We start from the raw sequence: 21,768 nt of genomic DNA on the forward strand, positions 1-21,768 counted from the left end.
GTCAGCTGTCGCTGCCTAAAAAGTTACTCCAAAACTTTCAGCGGCTCAAATAATACTCCGCGCGCACGGGGCCGTAGGGAGCAGCCAGTACCGGCCACAGGCCGCGCCTTCCGGGTTCCATGTTCTGAGTTCCCGGTTCCCGCCAATGCGGAGACACGCCCCCACCTGTGTATGGACCAATCGGAGACGCGCTCCACCCAGGCCGGGACCAATGGGAGATGTGCTACGACCCAGGCTGAGAAACGCGCCGCGTGCCCTCCCCCCACGACCTGCGCCGCGTAGCGCCCGGCGGAATCTCCCGCCAAAGCTGCCCCGCCCGCCAAGGCGCGACCTATCTGCGTCGCCAGGGCCCGCGGCAGGCCGGCCGCCTCAATGTCAGGGGTGGGGGGGCAATTTTTTCCTCAGGGCTCTCCTCATTCTGCGGCGCCCATCCGCCTACCGAGCCGAGCGCCGGGCAGTCGGGCCTCCTGGCGGCCCGCCATCCTAACGCCTGGGCCCAGCTCCAGTCGGCCCGCGAGGCGCGCGCAGCCGGGGTGGACCCCTGCGGCGTGGCCCGATGGTCTCGCCCGACGCGCGCGCGGGAGGCCGAGGGGCGGGGCCTGGCGCCCACATAAAGGCGGTTGGGGGCGGGGCGCGGAGAGCCCGTGATCGCCGGCGCGGGCGCACTGTTCGCTGTCTCGGCCCGGGGCCTGCCCTACCGTGCGCGCCCGGCCCGTGCCGCCATGGCCTGCCGCCCGCGAAGCCCGCCCAGGTCCCAGAGCCGCTGCGACGGCGACGCCAGGTGAGGCCGGGCTGCGAGGGGGCCGAGGGAGCGCGTGCCCCGCGGGGTGGGGGTCGTGCGGCGGTCCTGGACCTGCCGAGCCTCGCCGACCGCGTCCCTCCCCGCAGCCCGCCGTCCCACGCGCGATGGAGCCTCGGACGGAAGCGCAGAGCCGACAGCCGGCGCTGGAGGCCGGAGGACGCCGAGGAGGCCGAGCACGGCGGCGCCGAGCGCAGACCCGAGAGGTGGGCGCGGGACCCGGGGGTCGGGGCGCGGCGGGCCCTTGTCGAGGCCGCGGGCTCCGGGACCTCGCCGCGCTCTCGCGATGTGGGCTTGGTCGGGTCGGCGCGCTGCGTCCCTTCACCTTTGTTTCCGCGCGGCCGGGAGGCGCCGGAGCACCCCGGAAGCTTCTGCCCAGGGTGGGGGCAGCTGAGCCGGCGGCGGTCCAGCCCGTGCTGTGCTCCGGGGGCGGTCGGGGTCTCGGACGAGCTTCGAGAGCGCGCGGAAGTCGGGGCAGCGGAGTCCGAGGTGGCGCGAGCCGGCGGGTGACCCTGCGGGAGGATGGAGGTGCGAGCGGCGGGAGGGCCCGGGCAGTGCTGATGCTGGGTAGGGGGGCCGCCGGGCAGTGCTGATGCTGGGTAGGGGGGCCGCCGGGCAGTGCTGATGCTGGGTAGGGGGGCCGCCGGGCAGTGCTGATGCTGGGTAGGGGGGCCGCCGGGCAGTGCTGATGCTGGGTACCGGGGCCGCCGGGCAGTGCTGATGCTGGGTAGGGGGGCCGCCGGGCAGTGCTGATGCTGGGTAGGGGGCCCGCCGGGCAGTGCTGATGCTGAGTACGGGGCCCGCCGGGCAGTGCTGATGCTGGGTAGGGGGCCCGCCGGGCAGTGCTGATGCTGGGTAGGGGGGCCGCCGGGCAGTGCTGATGCTGGGTACTGGGGCCGCCGGGCAGTGCTGATGCTGGGTAGGGGGGCCGCCGGGCAGTGCTGATGCTGGGTAGGGGGGCCGCCGGGCAGTGCTGATGCTGGGTAGGGGGGCCGCCGGGCAGTGCTGATGCTGGGTAGGGGGGCCGCCGGGCAGTGCTGATGCTGGGTAGGGACGCCGCCGGGCAGTGCTGATACTGGGTAGGGGGGCCGCCGGGCAGTGCTGATGCTGGGTAGGGACGCCGCCGGGCAGTGCTGATGCTGGGTAGGGACGCCGCCGGGCAGTGCTGATGCTGGGTAGGGACGCCGCCGGGCAGTGCTGATGCTGGGTAGGGACGCCGCCGGGCAGTGCTGTTGCTGGGTAGGGACGCCGCCGGGCAGTGCTGTTGCTGGGTAGGGACGCCGCCGGGCAGTGCTGATGCTGGGTACGGGGGCCGCCGGGCAGTGCTGATGCTGGGTATGGGGGCCGCCGGGCAGTGCTGATGCTCGGTAGGGGGCCGCCGGCGGTCCCGGCGCTGGGCTTTTCGGGGCTGCGTGGAGGAAGCCTTCCTAGGGCTTTGTGTATGGACGGGGATGGAGCGAGGTGGTCCGCATGCCAAGGACGCATCCTCGTGGGGGGACGGGTGCGGGGGCGGCCCGGCCCTGCCAGGCCGGCGCTGGGGCTCGTTGCGGCTGTTACTGAAAGGGAACGGGGACTTGGGGCTGTGAGGGTGGGGACTGCGTGGTTCAGGACAGACTTAGGAAGGCTAGACCCGGGGAGCTGCTGAAGGGAGGGGGAGGCCGAGAGGAAGGTAAAACTCGGGCCCAAACGTGCTGCGCCAGGAGGAAAAAGCTGAGCTGAAGGCCGAGTCCTGCAAGAAGCTGCCTTTGCCTTTCCTTTTGTTCTGAGCAGGTGTCTGCAGACGAAAGGTTAAAACTCTGTTCACCTTAAGTGCCGTTACGGAAATACATAATTGATTATTCCCGGAGCTGCTCCTTTTCTCTTGGAACACGTGATTACTGCGCTCTCCTCCCTTCTTCAACCTACTTTTCTTTATTTTCTTTTTGAGTTGGAATCTTGCTCTGTCGCCCAGACAATGTGCAATGGTGAGGTCTTGGCTCACTGCAACCTCCGCCTCCCGGATTCAAGTAATTCTCCCGCCTCAGCCTCCCAAGTAGCTGGGATTACAGGTGTGCACCACCACCCCTAGCTGATTTTTGTATTTTTAGTAAAGACGGAGTTTAACCGTGTTGGCCAGGCCAAGTCTCAAACTCCTGACCTTGTGATCTGCCTGCCTCGGCCTCCCAAAGTGCTGTGATTACAGGCGTGGGCCACTGTGCCCGGTCTATTTTTCTCCTTTAAATGTTGAAGCCCTCACTATCCCTTTGGAGAAAGGCACAGACTATAAACTGTTTCTGTGACTTTGTGTTTTTCCAGGCACTTCCTTAACATTACTAAACTGAGAACTGTCTCAGGCACCTTTTGGTTTATAGAGGAGAGGCAGTAATAACTGAAGCTGTAGGTCTGAACACTTGATTTTGGGGCCCTTTGCCAACACAGAGACGATGGGCTGGAGCCTCCAGGCCTGGGAACTCGGGAGCCTGAGAAGGTGCTTAGAGAATCAGAGGGAGATGTCAGGGAGGTTAGTAAGCAGGAGTCTACATCGGGAGGCGTCTTCGGGCACGAGTTACCGGTATGTGTAGATGATATTTAAAGACTAGGGCTGGGTACAGAAGAGGTCCAAGGGCCTTGTATGAAGGGAAGGCAGTCAAACCTTACTGAGGTCGAGCTCTGAACTCTCCAGTGCTCTCATTTAGCTGAAGGTAAAAAGGTTAAATCCCGGTTGGCTGCGGTGGCTCACGCCTGCAATCCCAGCACTTCAGGAGGCCAAGATGGCTGCAGCATGAGGTCAGGAATTCAAACCAGTCTGGCCAACATGGTGAATCCCCGTTTCTCCTAAAAACAAAACAAAACAAAACAAAACAAAACTAGCCGAATGTGGTGGCGGGCACCTGTAATCCCAGCTACTCTGGAGGCTGACGCAGAGAATCGCTTGAACCAGTGAGGCAGAGGTTCCAGTGAGCTGAGAACATACTACTGCACTCCAGCATGGGCGACAGAGTGAGACTCTGTCTCAAAAAAAAAAGAAAAGTTAGTACTCAAATTCGGCAGCACATATACTAAAATTAGAGCGCTACAGAGAAGGTTAGCATGGCCCCTGCGCAAGGATGACACGCAAATTCCTGAAGCTTCCATATTAAATTTTTTTTCGGGGGAAAAAAAGAAAGTGAAATCCTTACAATGCTCTAGAGTTATGGAAGTTCTTGGTATCCTCATTCCTCCAACGGTAGGAATGCTTCTGTCCTAGGGCCTTTGCAGTTGGTGTTTGCGCTGGAGAATGCTTGGAGGCACCTGACAAATAGAGCCAGCTCACTGATGGGTAAGATCTAGAAGGTACTCCCTTGGGAAGGTGTTAGCTTAGAGTGTAAAACAGGCTTTGTTGTCCCGAGATAGGGTAGATTGTGACTGTATCTACTTCATTCACATACACACTCTTTAATTTATCCCTGGAGTTCGGGAACTTATGCTGAGACACCCAGACTTGAAGCTGTTGATACACGAGTGAGGGTGCTTGTGTCCAATTCTGGATGAGCCTCAATGAGTCAGTTTAATTTCCAGTTAACTCCCTAATTTGATTTCATACCTTTCTGTCAGTTTTAGAATCTGGAAATTTACTTTTAGAAATCCAATTTAAGTTGCTTTGAGTTGTGTGACTGTGAGGGAAGAAATGATAAGTATAAGATTTGTTACTGCAGTTGCCTCTAAAAAGCACAGCATTTGGTTTGCAGCTAAAATGTGCTGCCTACTTGTAGTTAAAGTTAGTATCTGGTTTTATTCATTTTATTTGCTTATTTAATTTATTTTTTCCCGGTTCCTCCCCTCCCTACTCATTTATGTTTTGAGATGAAATCTGACTCTGACACCCAGGCTGGAGTGCAGTGGTGTGATCTCGGCTCACTGCAACCTTGGCCTTCCAAGTTCAAGCAATTCTCCTACCTCAGCCTCCCGAGTAGCTGGGACTCTAGGCATGAGCCACCATGCCTGGCTAATTTTTGGTATTTTTACTAGAGATTGGGTTTCACTGTGTTAGCCAGGATGGTCTCAATCTCCTGACCTTGTGATCCGCCTACCTCAGCCCCCCAAAGTGCTGGGATTATAAGTGTGAGCTACTGCACCAGGCCCAGTAGCTATTTTTTTTTTTTTGGTTAATGAGAGCTTGTTATGTTGCTCAGGTTGGCCTTGAACTGATAGGCTCACCTCCTCAAGCACCAGGACAACTGGCCGGAGCCACCGCGGCTCCCAATATCTAGTTTTAATATCAGTAGTGATCAACAGAAAAATGAGGTGGAAAAATAAGAATGTGAGTTTATATCTGATACATAAATAACAGATAACATCAATTTGAACTGCCAGAATTTAGGGTATCAAGCCTTAGGCTTTCAAATTTCCTGATTATATTTACTTACTTACTTACTTACTTTATTTATTTATTTATTTTTGAGACGGAGTTTTGCGCTGACACCTGGGCTGGAGTGCAGTGGCGTAATCTTGGCTCACTGCAACTTCCGGCTCCCGAGTTCAAGCAGTTCTCTGTCTCAGCCTCCTGAGTAGCTGGGATTATAGTTGCCTACCACCCCATCCAGCTAATTTTTGTGTTTTTAGCAGCAACGGAGTTTCACCATGTTGGTCATGCTGGTCTTGAACTCCTGACCTCAGGTGATCCACCTACCTTTGCCTCCCAAAGTGCTGGGATTACAGGCGTGAGCCACCATGCCTAGACTATTATTTATCTGTTTAATTTTTTTTAGGGGTCTTGCTCTGTCCCCCAGTTTGGAGTGCAGTGCTCGATCTCAGCTAACTGCAACTTCCTCCTGGGTCCAAGCGATTCTCCTGCCTCAGCCTCCCCAGTAGCAGGGATTACAGATGCCATATCTCTCCCGGCTAATTTTTTGTATTTTAGTAGAGATGGGGTTTCACCATTTTGCCCTGGCTGGTCTTGAACTCCTGAGCTCGGGCAGGTCGCCAGCCTCAGCCTCCCAAAGTGCTAGGATTACAGGCATGAGCCGCTGCACCTGGCCGCAAATTTCTGATATGGACTGAAGACTTCCTTGAGCTTGAGATGGAATTGAGCTCCTGGATTTGGTTTCACCCAAGCATGGGGGTGCTTTGCCAGTAGACGGAGGCCCAGTGCAGCAAGGACTCCAGCATATACTCTGTACACGTTGTAACTGTAGTGTACGTAACATGCTGAATTACTACATGCACCTTAAAGCTAAATGTGTATGTTAGCTATTCTGTGTTACCTATTATTCATTATTTCATTTAGTTTTTTGAGACGGAGTCTTTCTCGCTCTTGTGCAGGCTGGAGTGCAGTGGCACAGTCTCATTCCAGGCTGGAGTGCAGTGGTGCAGTGCAGCCTCTGCCTCTGGGGTTCAAGCAATTCTCCTGTCTCAGCCTCCCAAGTAGCTGGAACTCCTTACCTGAGGTGATCCACCCACCTCAGCCTCCCAAAGTGCTGGGATTACAAGTATGAGCCACCATCCCCTGCAACTGTATTTCTATGTTTTGAGATAGGGTCTTGCCCTGTTGCCCAGACTGGAGTGCAGTGCCAGGATCGTGACTCATCTAGCCTTGACCTCCTGGCTAGGGTGACCCTGCTGCCTGGGCCTCCCACAGATCTGGGACTGCAGCCCTGCCCTACCATGCCTGGCTGGCCATTTTATTTTGGAGATGAGGTTTCAACATTTTTATTCAAAACTGCTTCTCACAATGTATAATACCACATATTAGCACACATTAAAAATACAACTTCTAAGGCACCCAGAAACGTGTTCATACACATTACAGGACCATTCACAAAGAGAATATACAATTTGCTCTAGACAGTCAGCATTGGATAAATCAGGAGAGTGTTATCCCTCAGCACTATACCCAATCTCAGTAAATATTTGCAGCATGGTGAGAAGGGGTCAGCTGTACCAGCTTTATAATTCTACGAAGTACTCAGACTTACAAATAATTCAGAACTAGTTAAAGACTCTCCCATGATATCCGGCAAAATAAAACAAGTAGCTTAATTTTGCAAAAGTCCCAGTGATTTTAGTGTGTGCTAAATCCGTGGTCAAATCAAAACATTCCTGGGGTGGCCTAGAGAAGTTTCTGGTAGCTTGCTTCATTATCAGACATTTGGTAATAAGCCTTACCAATAGAATATCATTTCTTCCCTTTTTTTTTTTTTTTTTTAAAGATGGGGTTTCACCATGATGGCCAGGCTGGTCTTGAACTCCTGACCTCAGGTGAGCCGCCCGCCCCGCCATTAGAATACCATTTCTTCAGCATCAGTCATTTCTCAGTCAGTGGGTCAGTAATTTCATCATGAATGATAATGGAGAGAGAACTGAAGATAATTCTCACACTTAATAGAAATTAGAATGGGTTAATGCAGGCTGGGTGTGGTGGCTCTTGTCTGTAATCCCAGCACTTTGGTAGGCTGAGGTGGGTGGATCACCTGAGGTTGGGAGTTTCAGACCAGCCTGACCAACATGGAGAAACCCTGTCTCTACTAAAAATACAAAATTAGCCAGGCATGGTGGCACATGCCTGTAATCGCAGCTACTCGGGAGGCTCAGGCAGGAAAATCACTTGAACCCTGGAGGCAGAGGTGGTGAGCTGAGATTGTGCCATTGCACTCCAGCCTGGGGAATGAGAGTGAAACTCCATCTCAAAAAAAAAAAAAGAGAATGGATCAGTGCAGAACAGAAGGAGGCAGACATTTGGCAAGTGCAGGATCCTACTGTTCGGCATAGATGTGTCTGCAAAATTCTTACATCTGCAACCTCCACCTCCCGGGTTCAACGAGTTTTCTGCCTCAGCCTCCCTTCAGATAGAGGAGTCTATACTGGCCATGTAACCTGGAAGAATGCCAGACCTCCACTTTTATGATACGGATACAGGCTTGGAACTATACAGCAGATACACCCACCTGAGATAGTGAGCTTCACTTGGAAATTCATCTTGCAGAGCCTTCTCAGTATGACCGCAAATCTCTCTGTATGGCCAGCCAGGGGGAGCATGAGGTTGGTGGAAGTGAGTAGTTTCTCTGCATCATCAAGCATGCACATCTCTCTGTCTAGACGTGCCCACAGTCTGTGAAACTCAGGCTTTGTTGGAATGATGGAATTCTTTAGTCCTCAGCTTTATGAAAGGCAATATTGTCACAATCTTGTCAACACTGACATTGGTAATGACTTCAAACTGGGACTAATGGCATACGTGACAAATTAAATGCTAGATGGGAAACTATATTCTCCAGACTTCTGAGTCAAATTCATGAGCTCCAGCATCAGGCTAGATGTTGGATCAATCAGATAAGGTTAGCACATAGAAATACCAGAGCTGAAGCTGAAAACTAGGTGGGGGTTTTCTGACTGCCACACACATTGCAGAAGTTGGAAGTAAATCTCTATCTTGGCCGGGCATGGTGGCTCACGCCTGTAGTCCCAGTACTTTGGGAGGCTGAGGTGGGTGGATTATGAGGTTGGGAGTTTGAGACCAGCCTGGCTCAGATGGTGAAACCTCGTTTTTACTAGAAAATACAAAAATTAGCTGGGTGCAGTGGTGGGTGCCTGTAATCCCAGCTACTCAAGAGGCTGAGGCAGGAGAATCGCTTGAACATGGGAAGCAGAGGTTGTGGTGAACTGAGATTGCACTACTGCACTCTAGCCTAGGTGACAGAGAGCAAGACTTCATCTCAAAAAAAAAAAACCAAAAAAAAACTCCATCTTAATGGCTGATGAGTTGACTTTATAAACATCTACGACAGATAAACCAAATAACTTGATTTTAGCCACGTGATAGCCCAGGACTGCAGAACTGTAGACACTCAAAAGGAATCATCATTTCTTTTTTTTTTTTTGAGACGGAGTTTCGCTCTTGTTACCCAGGCTGGAGCGCAATGGCGCGATCTGGGCTCACCACAACCTCCGCCTCCTGGGTTCAGGCAATTCTCCTGCCTCAGCCTCCCGAGTAGCTGGGACTACAGGCACGCGCCACCATGCCCAGCTAATTTTTTATATTTTTAGTAGAGATGGGGTTTCACCATGTTGACCGGGATGGTCTCGATCTCTTGACCTCATGATCCACCCGCCTCGGCCTCCTGAGTAGCTGGGATTACAGGCTTGAGCCACCACGCCGGGCCGTAATTTCTTTATCAGTCTAAATTTTAATTGGTTTTATTACACCCCAAACACAGTGGACACACTGCCAAGGAACTCCGTGACTTACATTCTGTTCAGACAGCCCTGGGTAGATAAGATTCAGCTGATATGTTATTTCTCCATCTAGTTTGCCTTTTTCCTGCTAAACTCTAGTTTCGTATGACTTGATACACATAGTTCATTGATGTAATCCTTTTAATTTTTTGGGTAGGGGGTAGAGATGAGGTATCACTATGTTGCCCATGCTGGTCTTGAACTCCTGGGCTCAAGTGATCTTCCTACCTCAGTTTTTCAAAGTGATGGTATTGCAGGCATCAGCCACTGTTCCCCACCAGCCTTTGAATATTTCTTGACACACTGTTCGGAAGGAAACAAGGTTGAGTCGTGGTTCAGTAGCATTTTTGTTCCGTTGCAGCTTTACCACTCCTGAAGGCCCTAAACCCCGTTCCAGATGTCCTGATTGGGCAAGTGCAGTTGAAGAAGATGAAATGAGGACCAGAGTTAACAAAGAAATTGCAAGGTACACATTTTGGACCACTTTGAAGTGTTAATCTGTGGTGTTTTCAGTCACACATTACATTTTGCCTATGTCTTAGAATAGTGGTTCTCAAAGGTCTGGGCTCCAGACCGAAGGCATCAACGTTTCCTGGGAAATTGTTAGAAATACGGGTTCTCAGACCCTTCCCTGGGCCTGCTGATGGGGTGTGGCCTGGCCATCCTGTGAAAGCCCTCCAGGTGAGTCTGCTCTCAGGTTTGAAGACGACTGTCTTAGGTGGTAATCCTTCTGAGCGTGGAAGTAGGTGTACAGTGGTGGTATCGCGGGCTGGAAGACCATGAGGAACTTTCTACAGTCTTTTGTTAGCACCTACCTCTGTGTGCTGTGCCAACACAGCCCGGCACAGTAGATGGAGGAATGTGCTGCCCGACATCTGGCTCAGGTCGCTCAGCTCAGAAGTGCCAGCATCCCAGGAGAGGTCTCGAGCTTGGATTCTGTGAACCTCTTGCAGTTGTACACGAGATTGTTGTGTGTGTCCAAGTTCTCACTAACTGTAAGTTACTTCCTCTTTGTTGACTGTCATTCAGATAATGCATCCTTCACCATTGTTTAATCTCCCTTGACTATATTATCAGTCCTGTGTCTTTTGATGAGATGTATAACTCAAACCTAGTTGCATGGACTGGGTGTATTCAAACCCAGTTTAAAAATGTAGCTCATAATTAGTTGAAGCTTTTTTTTGTTTTTTGAGGTGGAATCTTGCTCTGTTGCCAGGCTGGAGTGCAGTGGGGAGATCTCAGCTCACTGCAACCTCCGCCTCCCCAGGCTCAAGGGATTGATTCTCCTGCCCCAGCTGACCGAGTAGCTGGGACTACAGGCATGTGCCACCATTTCCAGCTAATTTTCATATTTTTAGTAGAGATGGGGTTTACCATGTTGGCCAGGATGGTCTTGACCTCGTGATTTACCTGCCTTGGCCTCCCAAAGTGCTGGGATTATAGGGCAAGCCACCATGCCCTGCCTAGTTGAAGTATTTTACAAGGTAATTTTAGCTGACTACTGGCTGATGAACAAACAGGGTCTCGTGAGGAAAATGTGTCGAGTGTCAGCTGTGGAATCATAACTAGACTACCCGTTCTCATCTTGGCAGCCACTGATGGTATTTATGGCTGCCTCCTTTGCAGAGGGACAGGGATATATGGGAATTGGCTATTGAACATTTGAGGGAATTATTCGTAATTTCTTCTGGTATCAAAATGTGTGGGTGGGCAGTTTGCTTGGGTGGGAAGAATGAACTAGGAGTTCACAGACGTGAGTAGCAGTGTTTTTAGTTGTGTTTACATAGGTCTTAGTGAATTGCTGTATTTATGTTGCTCTTGACGTTCTCAGCTATAAATCAGAGTTTCTGACTTAACCTGTGTAATCTGTGCTGCATTCACAAGTCTCAGAACAGCTCTGCATGCCTGTAGCCTGCTTGTTCCCTCAGGTCACCCCTTGTCGGGGACTCTCTGCAGCTCTTATGCAGGCAGGTTCCACCTGCCTAGGCTGTCCTGTGGGTGGACCCTATTTGTTCTTCAGAAAGCTCATGGGCCTGTGCCTGAAAATTGTCCTGTTTTGGACCACTCTGCTGATCATACCTTTTGTGGTGGAAAGCCGCGGCTTTTATTTCTATTTATTTATTTTTTTGAGACAGAGTCTTGCTTTGTTGCCCATGCTGGGGTGCATTGCTGCGATCTCAGGTCAATGCAACCTCTGCCTCTCAGATTCTCCTGCCTCAGCCTCCCAAGTTACAGGCGCATGCCACCGTGTCAACTGATTTTTATATTTTTAGTAGAGGTGGGGTTTCACCATGTCGGCCAGGCTGGTCTCAAACTCCTGACCTGGGGTGATCCACCTGCCTCGGCCTCCAAAGTGCTGGGATTACAGGAGTGAGCCACCGGGCCCCGCCAAAGCTGTGGATTTAGTGCGACCTGTGTGATTTAACCTCCTGGCCCTTGGGTGAGCCATCACGGAGCAGACCAGCTTACTTCCCGACAGCAAGAGGGGTATGAGAAGTCAGCTTACGATACTTTAAGACTACAAACTGGCAGTGTGAGGGTTTAAAAGTGGGTTTTCATCATACCTAAAACCAGTCTTTCTCATCTGGGGTACTGGAGGGAATGAGGCCCCACAGAAAATGATTTGTAGGACCAATTTCTGAATTGTGCAAGGATGGTATGTGTAACCAGGACTACTCTAGATACACAGGAGATAAATTACTTCATTACCTTCTGATGTTCCCACTGCACTCAACAACTCAGCACACTTGGGTGGATTTTAGACTTTGAAGGGAGGGCACAGTGATCCATGACATCATTTAGATACCTGCATGACAGGCCAGGTGTGGTGGCTCACTCCTGATCTCAGTACTCTTTTTTTTGAGATGGAGTCTTGTTCTGTTGCCCAGGCTGGAGTGCAATGGCACAGTCTTGGCTCACTGCAACTTCTGCCTCCCGGATTCAAGCAGTTCTCCTGCTTCATCCTCCCAGGTAGCTGGGATTACAGGCGTCCGCCACCATGCCTGGCTAATTTTTGTAGTTTTAGTAGAGATGAGGTTTCACTGTGTTGGCCAGGCTACTTTTGAACTCCTGACCTTGTGATCCGCCCGCCTCAGCTTCCCAAAGTGCTGGGATTACAGGCGTGAGCCACCGTGCCTGACCTGATCTCAGTACTTTTGAGAGGCTGAGGTGGGAAGATCGCTTGAGCTCAGGAGTTCAAGGGCAGCCTGGGCAACATAGTGAGACCTCTTCTCAAAAAATTTTTTTTTCCTCTCCAAAAAGACATATGTCTGTATTTTTTTTTCTTATCTTAACAGGGTGATCTTAATTGCACGGCTTATTCTGTTAATCTGTTGTTTTTTCAGTTCTGATTCAAGAAGACTTTTTTTTGGAGATGGGTATGGCGGCATGTACCTGGAGTCCTTAGCTGTTTGGGAGGCTGAAGTGGGATGATTGCTTCAGCCCAGGAGTAGAGGCTGTTGTGAGCCACGGTCCTGCTACTATACTCTAGCATGGGTGATGGAGTGAGACTCCATCTCAAAAAAAAAAGATAACTGCATGAACTTGTAGCTCAAGGTAGTTGGTGGTTTCAACATTAGATTGCCCTAGACTCCTTTTGAAGACGTCATGCTTTTTTTTTATTGCAAAGCTGTATTCTAGTAATGACTGCAATAAAAGCAGATGCTTTATGAAGTTCATGGGGAACAAGACAAAAGGGGGCAATCTTGGTCTCCAAGATTGGAGAAGGGGTGCAGTGCCCAGTAGGCATACGGGTTCTGTTAGTAACTGGTGTTTTTAAAATAAAAATTTATTTGAATTTATGTTTTCTTTTTCTTTATTTAAGGCTGCCAAGTTAAGGGGATACAATTTTGTTGTGTGGATCTCAGTACTTAAACTGAACCTAGCAAGGGCTTCTTTTGGCCCAGGGAGCTTCTGCATTACGTAGGATGGTGTGCCTGAGGGTGCCAGGGTGGAGCTTCCTCAGACCTGGTTGCTTTATTTTATACCTTTTTTAAAAACAGCAATATTTATTTTGCTCTCAGATATAAAAGGAAACTCCTCATAAATGACTTTGGAAGAGAGAGAAAATCATCATCAGGAAGGTAAAGGCTGTATAAATATTTCTTTTCTAACTTGACAGACCTGTAATTTGTTTTTTAAAAAAAGTTGTGACTGTCAGAAATGCTGATTGTTGCAGTAGAATTTATTAATACATTCTTCATTGATTTGAAATACTGTGTCTCTTGTGTACTAAATTCTCGTAGATACAGAGTCTCTGGGCCGTTTAGGTATGGTTGGGAATGTGGAATGAATCCTTCATTATTGTGTTTTGACATTTTTTCGACTTACCGTATGTGGGGATCTTAATTACAGGGCTTATTCTGTTAATGTTGTTGTTTCAGTTCTGATTCAAAGGAGTCTGTGTCTACCATGCCGGCTGACTTTGAGACAGATGAAAGTGTCCTGATGAGGAGACAGAAGCAGATCAACTATGGGAAGAACACAATTGCCTACGATCGTTATATTAAAGAAGTCCCGAGGTAGTCTTGTCTCAGTGGCACGTGGCGTGGCATTGCATTTCTTAAAGAGTTGCCGGGACAGTTCACACCTGCTAAGAGCTATTTATGAGAGGCTTACTGGGGTTATGACATAAGGAACGGGTGGCAACTGAAAAACTAACACTCCTTTTCATGATTTCGAAAGTTAGGTAACATTTTATTTCTTAGGGGTCAGCAATCTTACAGACTTACATTGTTAAAACACATGTTGGGGAAAAAATGAAGTTCCAGTTAAAGACTGTCAGAGTCTAACTGCTGGAAAAAGCGGCCTTGCCCTGTCCTGCCTCCTCAAACACAGACACGAAAGGATACAGAGTAGGTGGAAGTGTTTCCCTGAACTTTTGGTGGGATGGGCTAGCATTTACTCCTCTGGGACAGGCGCCAGCACTTTGGGAGGCCAAGGTGGAATGAAAGGTCACATACAGTGAACCAGTAATCACACTACTGCACTCTAGCCTGGGCTGCAGAGTGTGAGAGCTTGTCTCTTAAAAATTTTTTTTTTTTACTTTTGTGGAACATAGATGGCAAAGGAATGGTAAGATTCAGTGTGATGGTGCTTTTTTTTTCTCCTGACTGAGTCTTGCTCTGTTACCCAGGCTGAAGTGTAGTGGCATGTCATGACTCACTGTATATTTTATTTTATTGAGACAGAGTTTCACTGTCACCCAGGCTGGAGTGCCATGGCATGATCTTGGCTTACTGCCACCTCTGCCTCACGTGTTAAAGTGATTCTGCTGTCTCAGCCCCCTGAGTAGCTTGGACTACAGGCATGCACCACCATGCCAGACTAATTTTTGTATTATTTATTTATTTATTTAAAAAATAGAGATGGGCTTTCACCATGTTGGCCAGACTGGTCTTGAACTCCTGACCTCATGATCCACCCATCTCGGCCTCCCAAAGTGCTGGGATTACAGGCTGCGCCTGGCCTAATTTTTGTATTTTTAGTAAAGACGGGTTTCACCATATTAGTCAGGCTGGTCTTGAACTCCTGACTTCATGATCTGCCTGTCTCACTCTCCCAAGATGCAGGGATCACAGGCATGAGCCACCTCACCCAGCCATCATGGCTCACTGTAGTCTTAAACTCCTGGCCTCAAGCAGTCCTCTTACCTCAGCCTCCTGAGTAGCTGACTCTACTGGTGCAGGCCACCACACATGGCTAAATTTGTAATTTTATGTAGAGATGGAGTCTCCCTATGTTGCCCAGGCTGGTCTTAAACTCCTGGCCTCGAGTAGTCCTCCGAAAGTACTGGGATTAAAAGTGTGAGCCACTGTTCTTGGTGGCTAGTGCTTTTTAAATATATTCCTTTGTTCATTTTGTAGAAACTCATTTTAATTTTATTTATTTATTAAGTTTTTTGTTTTTGAGACCAGGTCTCTGTCACCCAGGCTGGAATGCAGTGTTGTAATCACAGCTTACTGCAACTTCCGCCTCTCTGGTTCAAGTAATCTTCCTGCCTCAGCCTCCCGAGTAGCTGGAACTACAGGCGAGCGCCACTACGCTTGGCTAATTTTTGTATTTTTAGTAGAGACCAGGTTTTGCCATATTGGCCAGGCTGGTCTCAAACTCTTGACTTCAAATGAGCCACCACGCTTGGCCTGTTTGTTTTTTGTTTTTGTTTTGAGATGGAGTTTCACTCTGTTGCCAGGACTGGAGTGCAGTGGCATGATCTAGGCTCACTACAACCTCTGCTTCCCAGGTTCAAGCAGTTCTCCTGCCTCAGCCTCCCGAGTAGCTGGGACTCCAGGCATGAGCCACCGTGCGTGGCTAATTTTTGGTATTTTTAGTAGAGTTGAGTTTTTATCATGTTGGCCAGGCTGGTCTCAGATTCTTGAACTCAAGGGATTTCCTGGGCCCTGCTGGGTTTTTTTTTTTTTAATAGAGACGAGGTCTCAGTGTGTTGCCCAGGGCATTTTCGAACTCTCCTGAGCTCAAGTGATCTTGGCGTGACTTCTCAAAATGCTAGGATTACAGCCGTGAGCTACCATGCCTGGTGGTCTCTAATTTTTAAAATAATACTAATCTCAAAGTTTGGTTAATCTTCAAGCTCATGTGGAAATGTGAGTGGCATGTGCTAGAGTAATCTTTTTCTCACAGACACCTTCGACAACCTGGCATTCATCCCAAGACCCCTAATAAATTTAAGAAGTATAGTCGACGTTCATGGGACCAACAGATCAAACTCTGGAAGGTGGCTTTGCATTTTTGGGATCCTCCAGCTGAAGAAGGCTGTGATTTGCAAGAAATGTATGTCTTTACTGCATTCTTATTGTGTGTTTCTCTGATTGGTGACTGAAGTCACTGTAGCAGCTGTGTATCACTCGGACAGGAGGTTCCGACGCCAGGTCCCCCAGCAGCTGGGGAGCCGAGCAGCTGCTGTAGCTTAGTGCTGAGTTCTGTGCCGGGTCGGGGGCGGCGGGGGAGGAGTTTGCTTCCTGGATTGAGCACCGTCAATCTGGGAATACACAGTGTTTGTTTGTTGTTGTAGTTGTTTTTCCCCTAAATTACAACAGTGTCTGGAATTTGGTTTTCTCAAGTATAAAATATCCTAAAAAGTATCTGAGTCATTTCTGTTCAACCATGAAAATAAAAGGTCTTAATTAAGGAAGGTTTTCTTTCCCTGTTGGCTTTTAAACTTGTGCCTAGTAGAAATGTCTCAGGCCTGAACTTCCGCTTCCATCATGGGAATGAATATGGGCTGACCAGGGAGATAGAGTGATCTTATACCTCCCTTTGTCTGTGTGGGGTTTCTTCTCAGTTTAAAATGCTAGTCTCTAGTAAATTTCCCGGCACAGAATAGAAATTCAAATGTTTGTTGGAAGAATGTGTCTGAGGAAGGGAGGGGCTCAGGACCAGAGGGGAGCTGAGAAGAAGCCCCACACAGACAAAGGGAGGTACAAGATCACTCTGTCTCCCTGGTCAGGGAAGTGACAGAAGTGGGTTGGGTTTTTTCCAGTGTGATGCCATTGTCCCATTCTCTGAATAGAAACTTGAAAAACTTAGTGATACTGCAAGTATGTTTCATCACAGTGCTTGTTTATTCCCCTCAAAAATTGGCCTCATCGGTGCTTCTGTTTCCAAGGATGCTTGTGTGGTGAGCCCAGCAGATCTTTTTGCTGCTTCTCATTGCCGTTGGCTTTCTCTCTGCTGCACTGACTGGGCTGGGGTTGAATCTGGCAAATAGTCACTGAAAGCTGAACGATCAGGGAGCCTAGGGGACACTGTCAGTGTTGTGGCTGTACCACATGGGTGGGGTTTGTCTGCAGAGAATTCATCTGCGCCCTGTCTCCTGGCTTTGCTAAACTAGCGCCTGACACGCCTGTTGGATTTCATTTCACAGACACCCTGTAGACCTTGAGCCTGCAGGAAGCAGCTCCGAGCCCCAGACAAGCTCTCAGGATGACTTTGTAAGTACTTTCTTTGGATAAGTCACTTGGGATCTGCAGGTGAATTGTTAACACATACTGTCTTATAAACTGAAGTTTGGGTTGGGTGTGGTGGCTCATGCCTGTAATCCCAGCACTTTAGGAGGCTGAGGTGTTGGCCAGGCTAGTCTTGAACTCCTGACCTCAGGGAAGATCACCTGTCTCTACAAAAATACAAATAATAGCTGAGCGTGATGACAGGTGCCTGTAGTTCCAGCTACTCAGGAGGCTGAGGTGGGACAATTGATTGAACCTGAGAAGTGGGGATTGCAGTGAGCTGAGATACCGCCCTTGCAGCCCAGCCTGGGCAACAGAGTGAGACTCTTTCTCAAAAGCAAACAAAAAAACTGAAGTTTGGGCTGGGTGCAGTGGCTCATGCCTGTAATCCCAGCACTTTGGGAGACCAAGGCGGGCGGATCACCTGAGGTCAGGAATTCAAGACCAACCTGGCCAACATAGTGAAACTCCGTCTCTACTAAAAATACAAAAATTAGCTGGGTGTGGTGGCACAGCCTGTAATCCCAGCTACTTGGGAGGCTGAGGCGGGACAGTCACTTGAACCTGGGAGGCAGAGGTTTCGGTGAGCCGAGATCATGCCATTGCACTGCAGCCTGGGCAACAAGAGCAAAACTCTGTCTCAAAGAAAGCCACAAAAACCTGCAGTTTGATTCTGATGCTCACAGGAAAGGACTTCTATCTTTGATGACTCCCACCATCAAAATGTCAGGGATCATAAGACTGAATTCTGAGGTAATGACCTTAAAGGTTTTTAGTTCAGTCTAACAAATCAGTTTCACCATTTTCATTTATTTGAAGTCAAAGGAGCCAGCTGTGGTGGCACATGTCTGCGTGCAGTCTCATCTACTCTGGAGGCTGAAGGAGGAGGACTGCCTGAGCTCAGAGGTTCAGGATCAGGACAGACTCTGTCACCCAGGCTGGAGTGCAGTGGCACAATCTCAGCACACTGCAGCCCCCATCGCCTGGGTTCAAGCAGTTCTCCTGCCTCGGCCTCCCATGTAACTGGGAACACAGGTGTGTGCCACCACACCTGGCTAAGTTTTGTATTTTTAGTAGAGATGGGGGGGGTCTCACCATGTCGGCCAGGCTGGTCTCCAACTCCTGACCTCAAATGATCCACCCATCTTGGCCTCCCAAAGTGCTGGATTACAGGTGGGAGCCTTGTGCTGGCCTGGACCCTCCAAAAAAAGAGAGAAGCTGGGCATGGCAGCTCACACCTATAAACTCAGCAGTTGGGGAGGCTGAGGCAGGAGGATCCCTTGAGCCCAGGAATTAAGGATCAGCGTGGGCAACAGATGCAGGCCCTGTCTCTACAAAAAATAAATTAGCTGGGTATGGGGGTGCGTTCCTATAGTCTCACCTACTTAAGCTGACACAGGAAGATTGCTGTAGCCCAGGAGGTCAAGGGTGCAGTGAGCTGTGATCACACCACTGCACTCCAACCTGGGTGACAGAGAAGACCCTCTCTCAAAAAATAAATACCTACAATACACTACAATAAAATAAGAAAAGAAAAGCTTTTTCCTCCGAGTCTAGGATCTACATATGCATTGTCACTAGCATTCAAGGGTAGGCCATGTAGTTTGTGCTGGTGTGGGGATCAGCTGCCAATGGTTCCAACAAGGGAGGGATGCATTGTACCTAGGGATTTTCTTTACATTTGCCAGTTTTGAAAACATACGTTTGTTCAAAGCAGTGTGCAAGATTGGCTCATGTCCAATTCTGTAGTTAATGACTGGGAGCATGTTCTTCTAGACCTTGCATGTGTACCAATGTACAGTAAAAAGATACCTTTAATGGTGTATGGGTTTTTTTTTTTTTTTGTGGTGGAGCCTTGCTTAGGTGCCCAGGCTGGAGTGTAGTGGCATGATCTCAGCTCACTGCAACCACTGTCTCCCAGGTTCAAGTAATTCTCTCATCTCAGCCTCCCAAGTAGTTGGGATTACAGGCACCTGCCGTTGTGTGCAGCTACTTTTGTATTTTAGTAGAGATGGGGTTTCACCATGTTGGCCAGGCTGATCTGCCCACCTTTGCCTTCCAAAGTGCTAGGATTACAGGCATGAGCTACTGTGCCCTGCCAACCTTTAGTATTTTTATAAAGAAGACTGCCCTAATTGCATGTGAAAACACCCAGCATAGTAAGTGAAAAAGCAGGTTAAAAAGTAGAAAAGGGGCTGGGCGTGGTGGCTCAGTCCTGTAATCCCAGCACTTTGGGAGGCGAGGCAAGTGGATTGCAAAGTCAGGAGTTCATCCTGGCCAGGATGGTGAAACCCCGTCTCTACAAAAAAAAAAACAAACAAACTAGAAAATGTAAACATTTGTTACAAAATTCTCATGCTTTCTGTAAGATCCTGTACTGTATTGATCATAGAAAGAAAGATCAGTGATGGCGGGGCGCAGTGGCGCACGCCTGTGATCCCAACATTTTGGGAGGCCGAGGTGGGCAGATCACAAGGTCAGGAAGATTGAGGTCATCCTGGCCGACATGGTGAAACCCTGTCTCTACTAAAATACAAAAAATTAGCCAAGTGTGGTGATACATACCTATTGTCCCAGTTACTGGAGGGGCTGAAGCAGGAGAATTACTTGAACCCGGGAGGCAGAGGTTGCAGTGGCTCACGGCTCTAATTTCAACACTTTGGGTGGCTGAGGCAGGCAGATCACCTGAGGTCAGGAGTTTGAAAACCAGCCTGGCAATGTGGTGAAACCTCATCTCTACTAAAAATACAAAAATTAGCAGGGTGTGGTGGTGCACCTGTAATCCCAGCTACTTGGGAGGCTCAGGCAGGAGAATCATTTGAACCCAGGAAGCAGAGGTTCCAGTGAGCCCAGATCACACCACTGTACTCCAGCCTGGGCAACAGACCCAGGCTGTGTCTCAAAAACGAAAGAAAACTGTCCTCTGGGTGCAGGGCTCATGCCTGAAATCCCAGCACTTTGGGAGGCCGAGGCCAGTGGATCACGTGAGGTCAGAGATTCAAGACCAGCCTGGCTAAGATGGTGAAACTCCATGTCTACTAAAAATACAAAAACTAGCTGGGTGTGGTGGCTCAAGCCTGTAATTTCAGCTACTCAGGAGGGTGAGGCAGGAGAATCGCTTGAACTCGGGAGGTGGAGGTGGCAGAGCCGACGTTGAGCCACTGCCCCTCCAGCCTGGGTGACAGCAGGTTGATCTCAAAAAAGAGAAAAGAAAACTATCTTAAAAGGTATCAATTTGAACACTGTCTCCTCCTGTCCTGAGACAGCTGCTATTCATGGTTTTTTCTAGGCTTTTAGAATTCTTGCTGTACTGGTAAAATGTGTCACGGCCAGGTGTAGTGACTAGTGACTCCTGCGTGTAATCCCAGCACATTGGGAGGCCGAGGTGGGAAAAAATTGCTTGAGCCTAGGAGTTAACAGACTCCGTCTGCAAAAGAAAAATAAAATGTGTGTACACCCAACTTGAGTGTCTGTAGATAGCACATGGTTTCTCTCCGCAGTGTCATGAATAAAATCTCTCCGGTTGCATGTGAGGTGTACACTTTATTTAAGGCTGTGCATTAAGTCAGGTGATTCACCACATGAGCTGTGGGCTGTAGGAAGTGGCCCGTTTTCAGGGTGAGGTGAATGTCCGCTGACCCATGCTCTGTTTCCCAGGACATGTACTCTGGCACACCCACCAAAGTCAGACACATGGACGGTCAAGCGCAGGACGAGTTTGATTTGGAAGCTTGTTTAACTGAACCCTTGAGAGACTTCTCGGCCATGAGCTAACTGCCACCTGGCGGCCGGGAAGAGAGACAGCTCCTCCCAGACCCGGTGGAAGGAAGGCCAGGCGCCAAGCATGTGTGTGCACTTGTACCTGGTGGTCTCTGTTAGTAGTCCATTATTTCATGATGAATTTTTATTTTTGCCTTACTTTCTTAAGAAACGTTAATTTTATGTATAGTGAGTGTAGTTTGCATGTTTTTAAATTGTAACGAGCTAAATCCAAGCAACATTATACGTAAAGCAATCTTCCGGCAGGCGCAGTTGCCTAGTTCCTGTCGTCCTCCAGGACGAGCAGACAAGTATACTGAACTGGCTTTCCACGGTCTTGAGTTGCTGCTTGTGAGAGGAATTGTTTTGGATTTAACCATGTAATCCGTGGACCACTTGAGAGTCAGCTCCTTTTATAAGCACCAAAGTGTTCTCAGTCAGGCACATTAATATCTTCATGGAGACTTCATTTTTGGCCTTTTATCAATATGTCACAGCAGAGCTCTGAAGTCAGACATTCTTAAATTCAGCTGTTAAACTAATGGGTTTTATGTAAATTATACAGTCTTAATTTGGTACTTGTAAATAGCACTAGTCAGGCTCTTTATAATACTCGAGTTGGGGCAGCAGAACATTGTAAAACAATCAGTTAAGTTATCTGTAAAATTGCTGTAAATGATAATGTGTACAGATTTTCTGTTTAAATATTAATTTGTAAACTTCTTGTTATACTGTTATGTTTCTATTGCTTTTGTATGGATATTGCAAAAATAAAAAGAACCCTCTTTAACTGACTTAGGGTGTTGCCAGGTGGGCCAGCTGCCATCAGAGCTGGCATGTTTGGAGGGTCAGAGTTGCGTCTGTCTTGTGTCTCAAGTGAGTGGCACTTGGCGAGGCGCTGGAAAGAGAATTGTGATCATTGAGCCCTGCCCACCCCCCCCCCCCCCAGACACACACACACTGGGTAAGGGGCCTTCTTTATTTTTATTTTATTTTTAATTTATTTTTGAGATGGAGTTTCACTCTTGCCCAGGCTGGAGTGCAGTGGCATGATCT

At 49.1% G+C, this 21,768-nt stretch overlaps 1 protein-coding gene and 1 non-coding gene across 4 annotated transcripts; both read left to right on the forward strand.

The window, feature by feature from the left end:
* Positions 1-638: 638 nt before the first annotated feature.
* SLBP (stem-loop histone mRNA binding protein) lies at positions 639-21,506 on the forward strand. Of its 3 annotated transcripts, XM_002746048.7 has the most exons (8): positions 639-781; positions 889-1,005; positions 9,351-9,455; positions 13,012-13,071; positions 13,372-13,509; positions 15,629-15,778; positions 16,872-16,938; positions 20,611-21,506. In XM_002746048.7, exons 1-8 carry the CDS (start codon positions 723-725, stop codon positions 20,725-20,727), a joined length of 813 nt encoding a protein of 270 aa, XP_002746094.1. In that variant the 5' UTR covers positions 639-722; the 3' UTR covers positions 20,728-21,506. The 3 variants fall into 3 exon arrangements, with proteins under 3 accessions (XP_002746094.1, XP_035150233.1, XP_035150234.1); XM_035294342.3 differs by lacking the exon at positions 9,351-9,455; XM_035294343.3 differs by lacking the exon at positions 889-1,005.
* LOC118152512 (U6 spliceosomal RNA) lies at positions 3,813-3,924 on the forward strand. Its single transcript, XR_004741272.1, has one exon. It is a non-coding gene; the product is annotated as a U6 spliceosomal RNA (small nuclear RNA).
* Positions 21,507-21,768: the final 262 nt, after the last annotated feature.

The sequence above is a fragment of the Callithrix jacchus genome, chromosome 3 (genome assembly GCF_049354715.1).
Source record: "Callithrix jacchus isolate 240 chromosome 3, calJac240_pri, whole genome shotgun sequence".
In the NCBI taxonomy this organism is placed as follows: Eukaryota; Metazoa; Chordata; class Mammalia; order Primates; family Cebidae; genus Callithrix; species Callithrix jacchus.

Bases quoted from the DNA above. Each gene is read 5' to 3' on its own strand.
- SLBP (XM_002746048.7), top strand. From the start codon at position 723: ATGGCCTGCCGCCCGCGAAGCCCGCCCAGGTCCCAGAGCCGCTGCGAC. The intron at 9,456-13,011 runs GTACACATTTTG...TTTTGCTCTCAG, and splicing joins GTTAACAAAGAAATTGCAAG to ATATAAAAGGAAACTCCTCA. The intron at 15,779-16,871 runs GTATGTCTTTAC...TTCATTTCACAG, and splicing joins GGCTGTGATTTGCAAGAAAT to ACACCCTGTAGACCTTGAGC.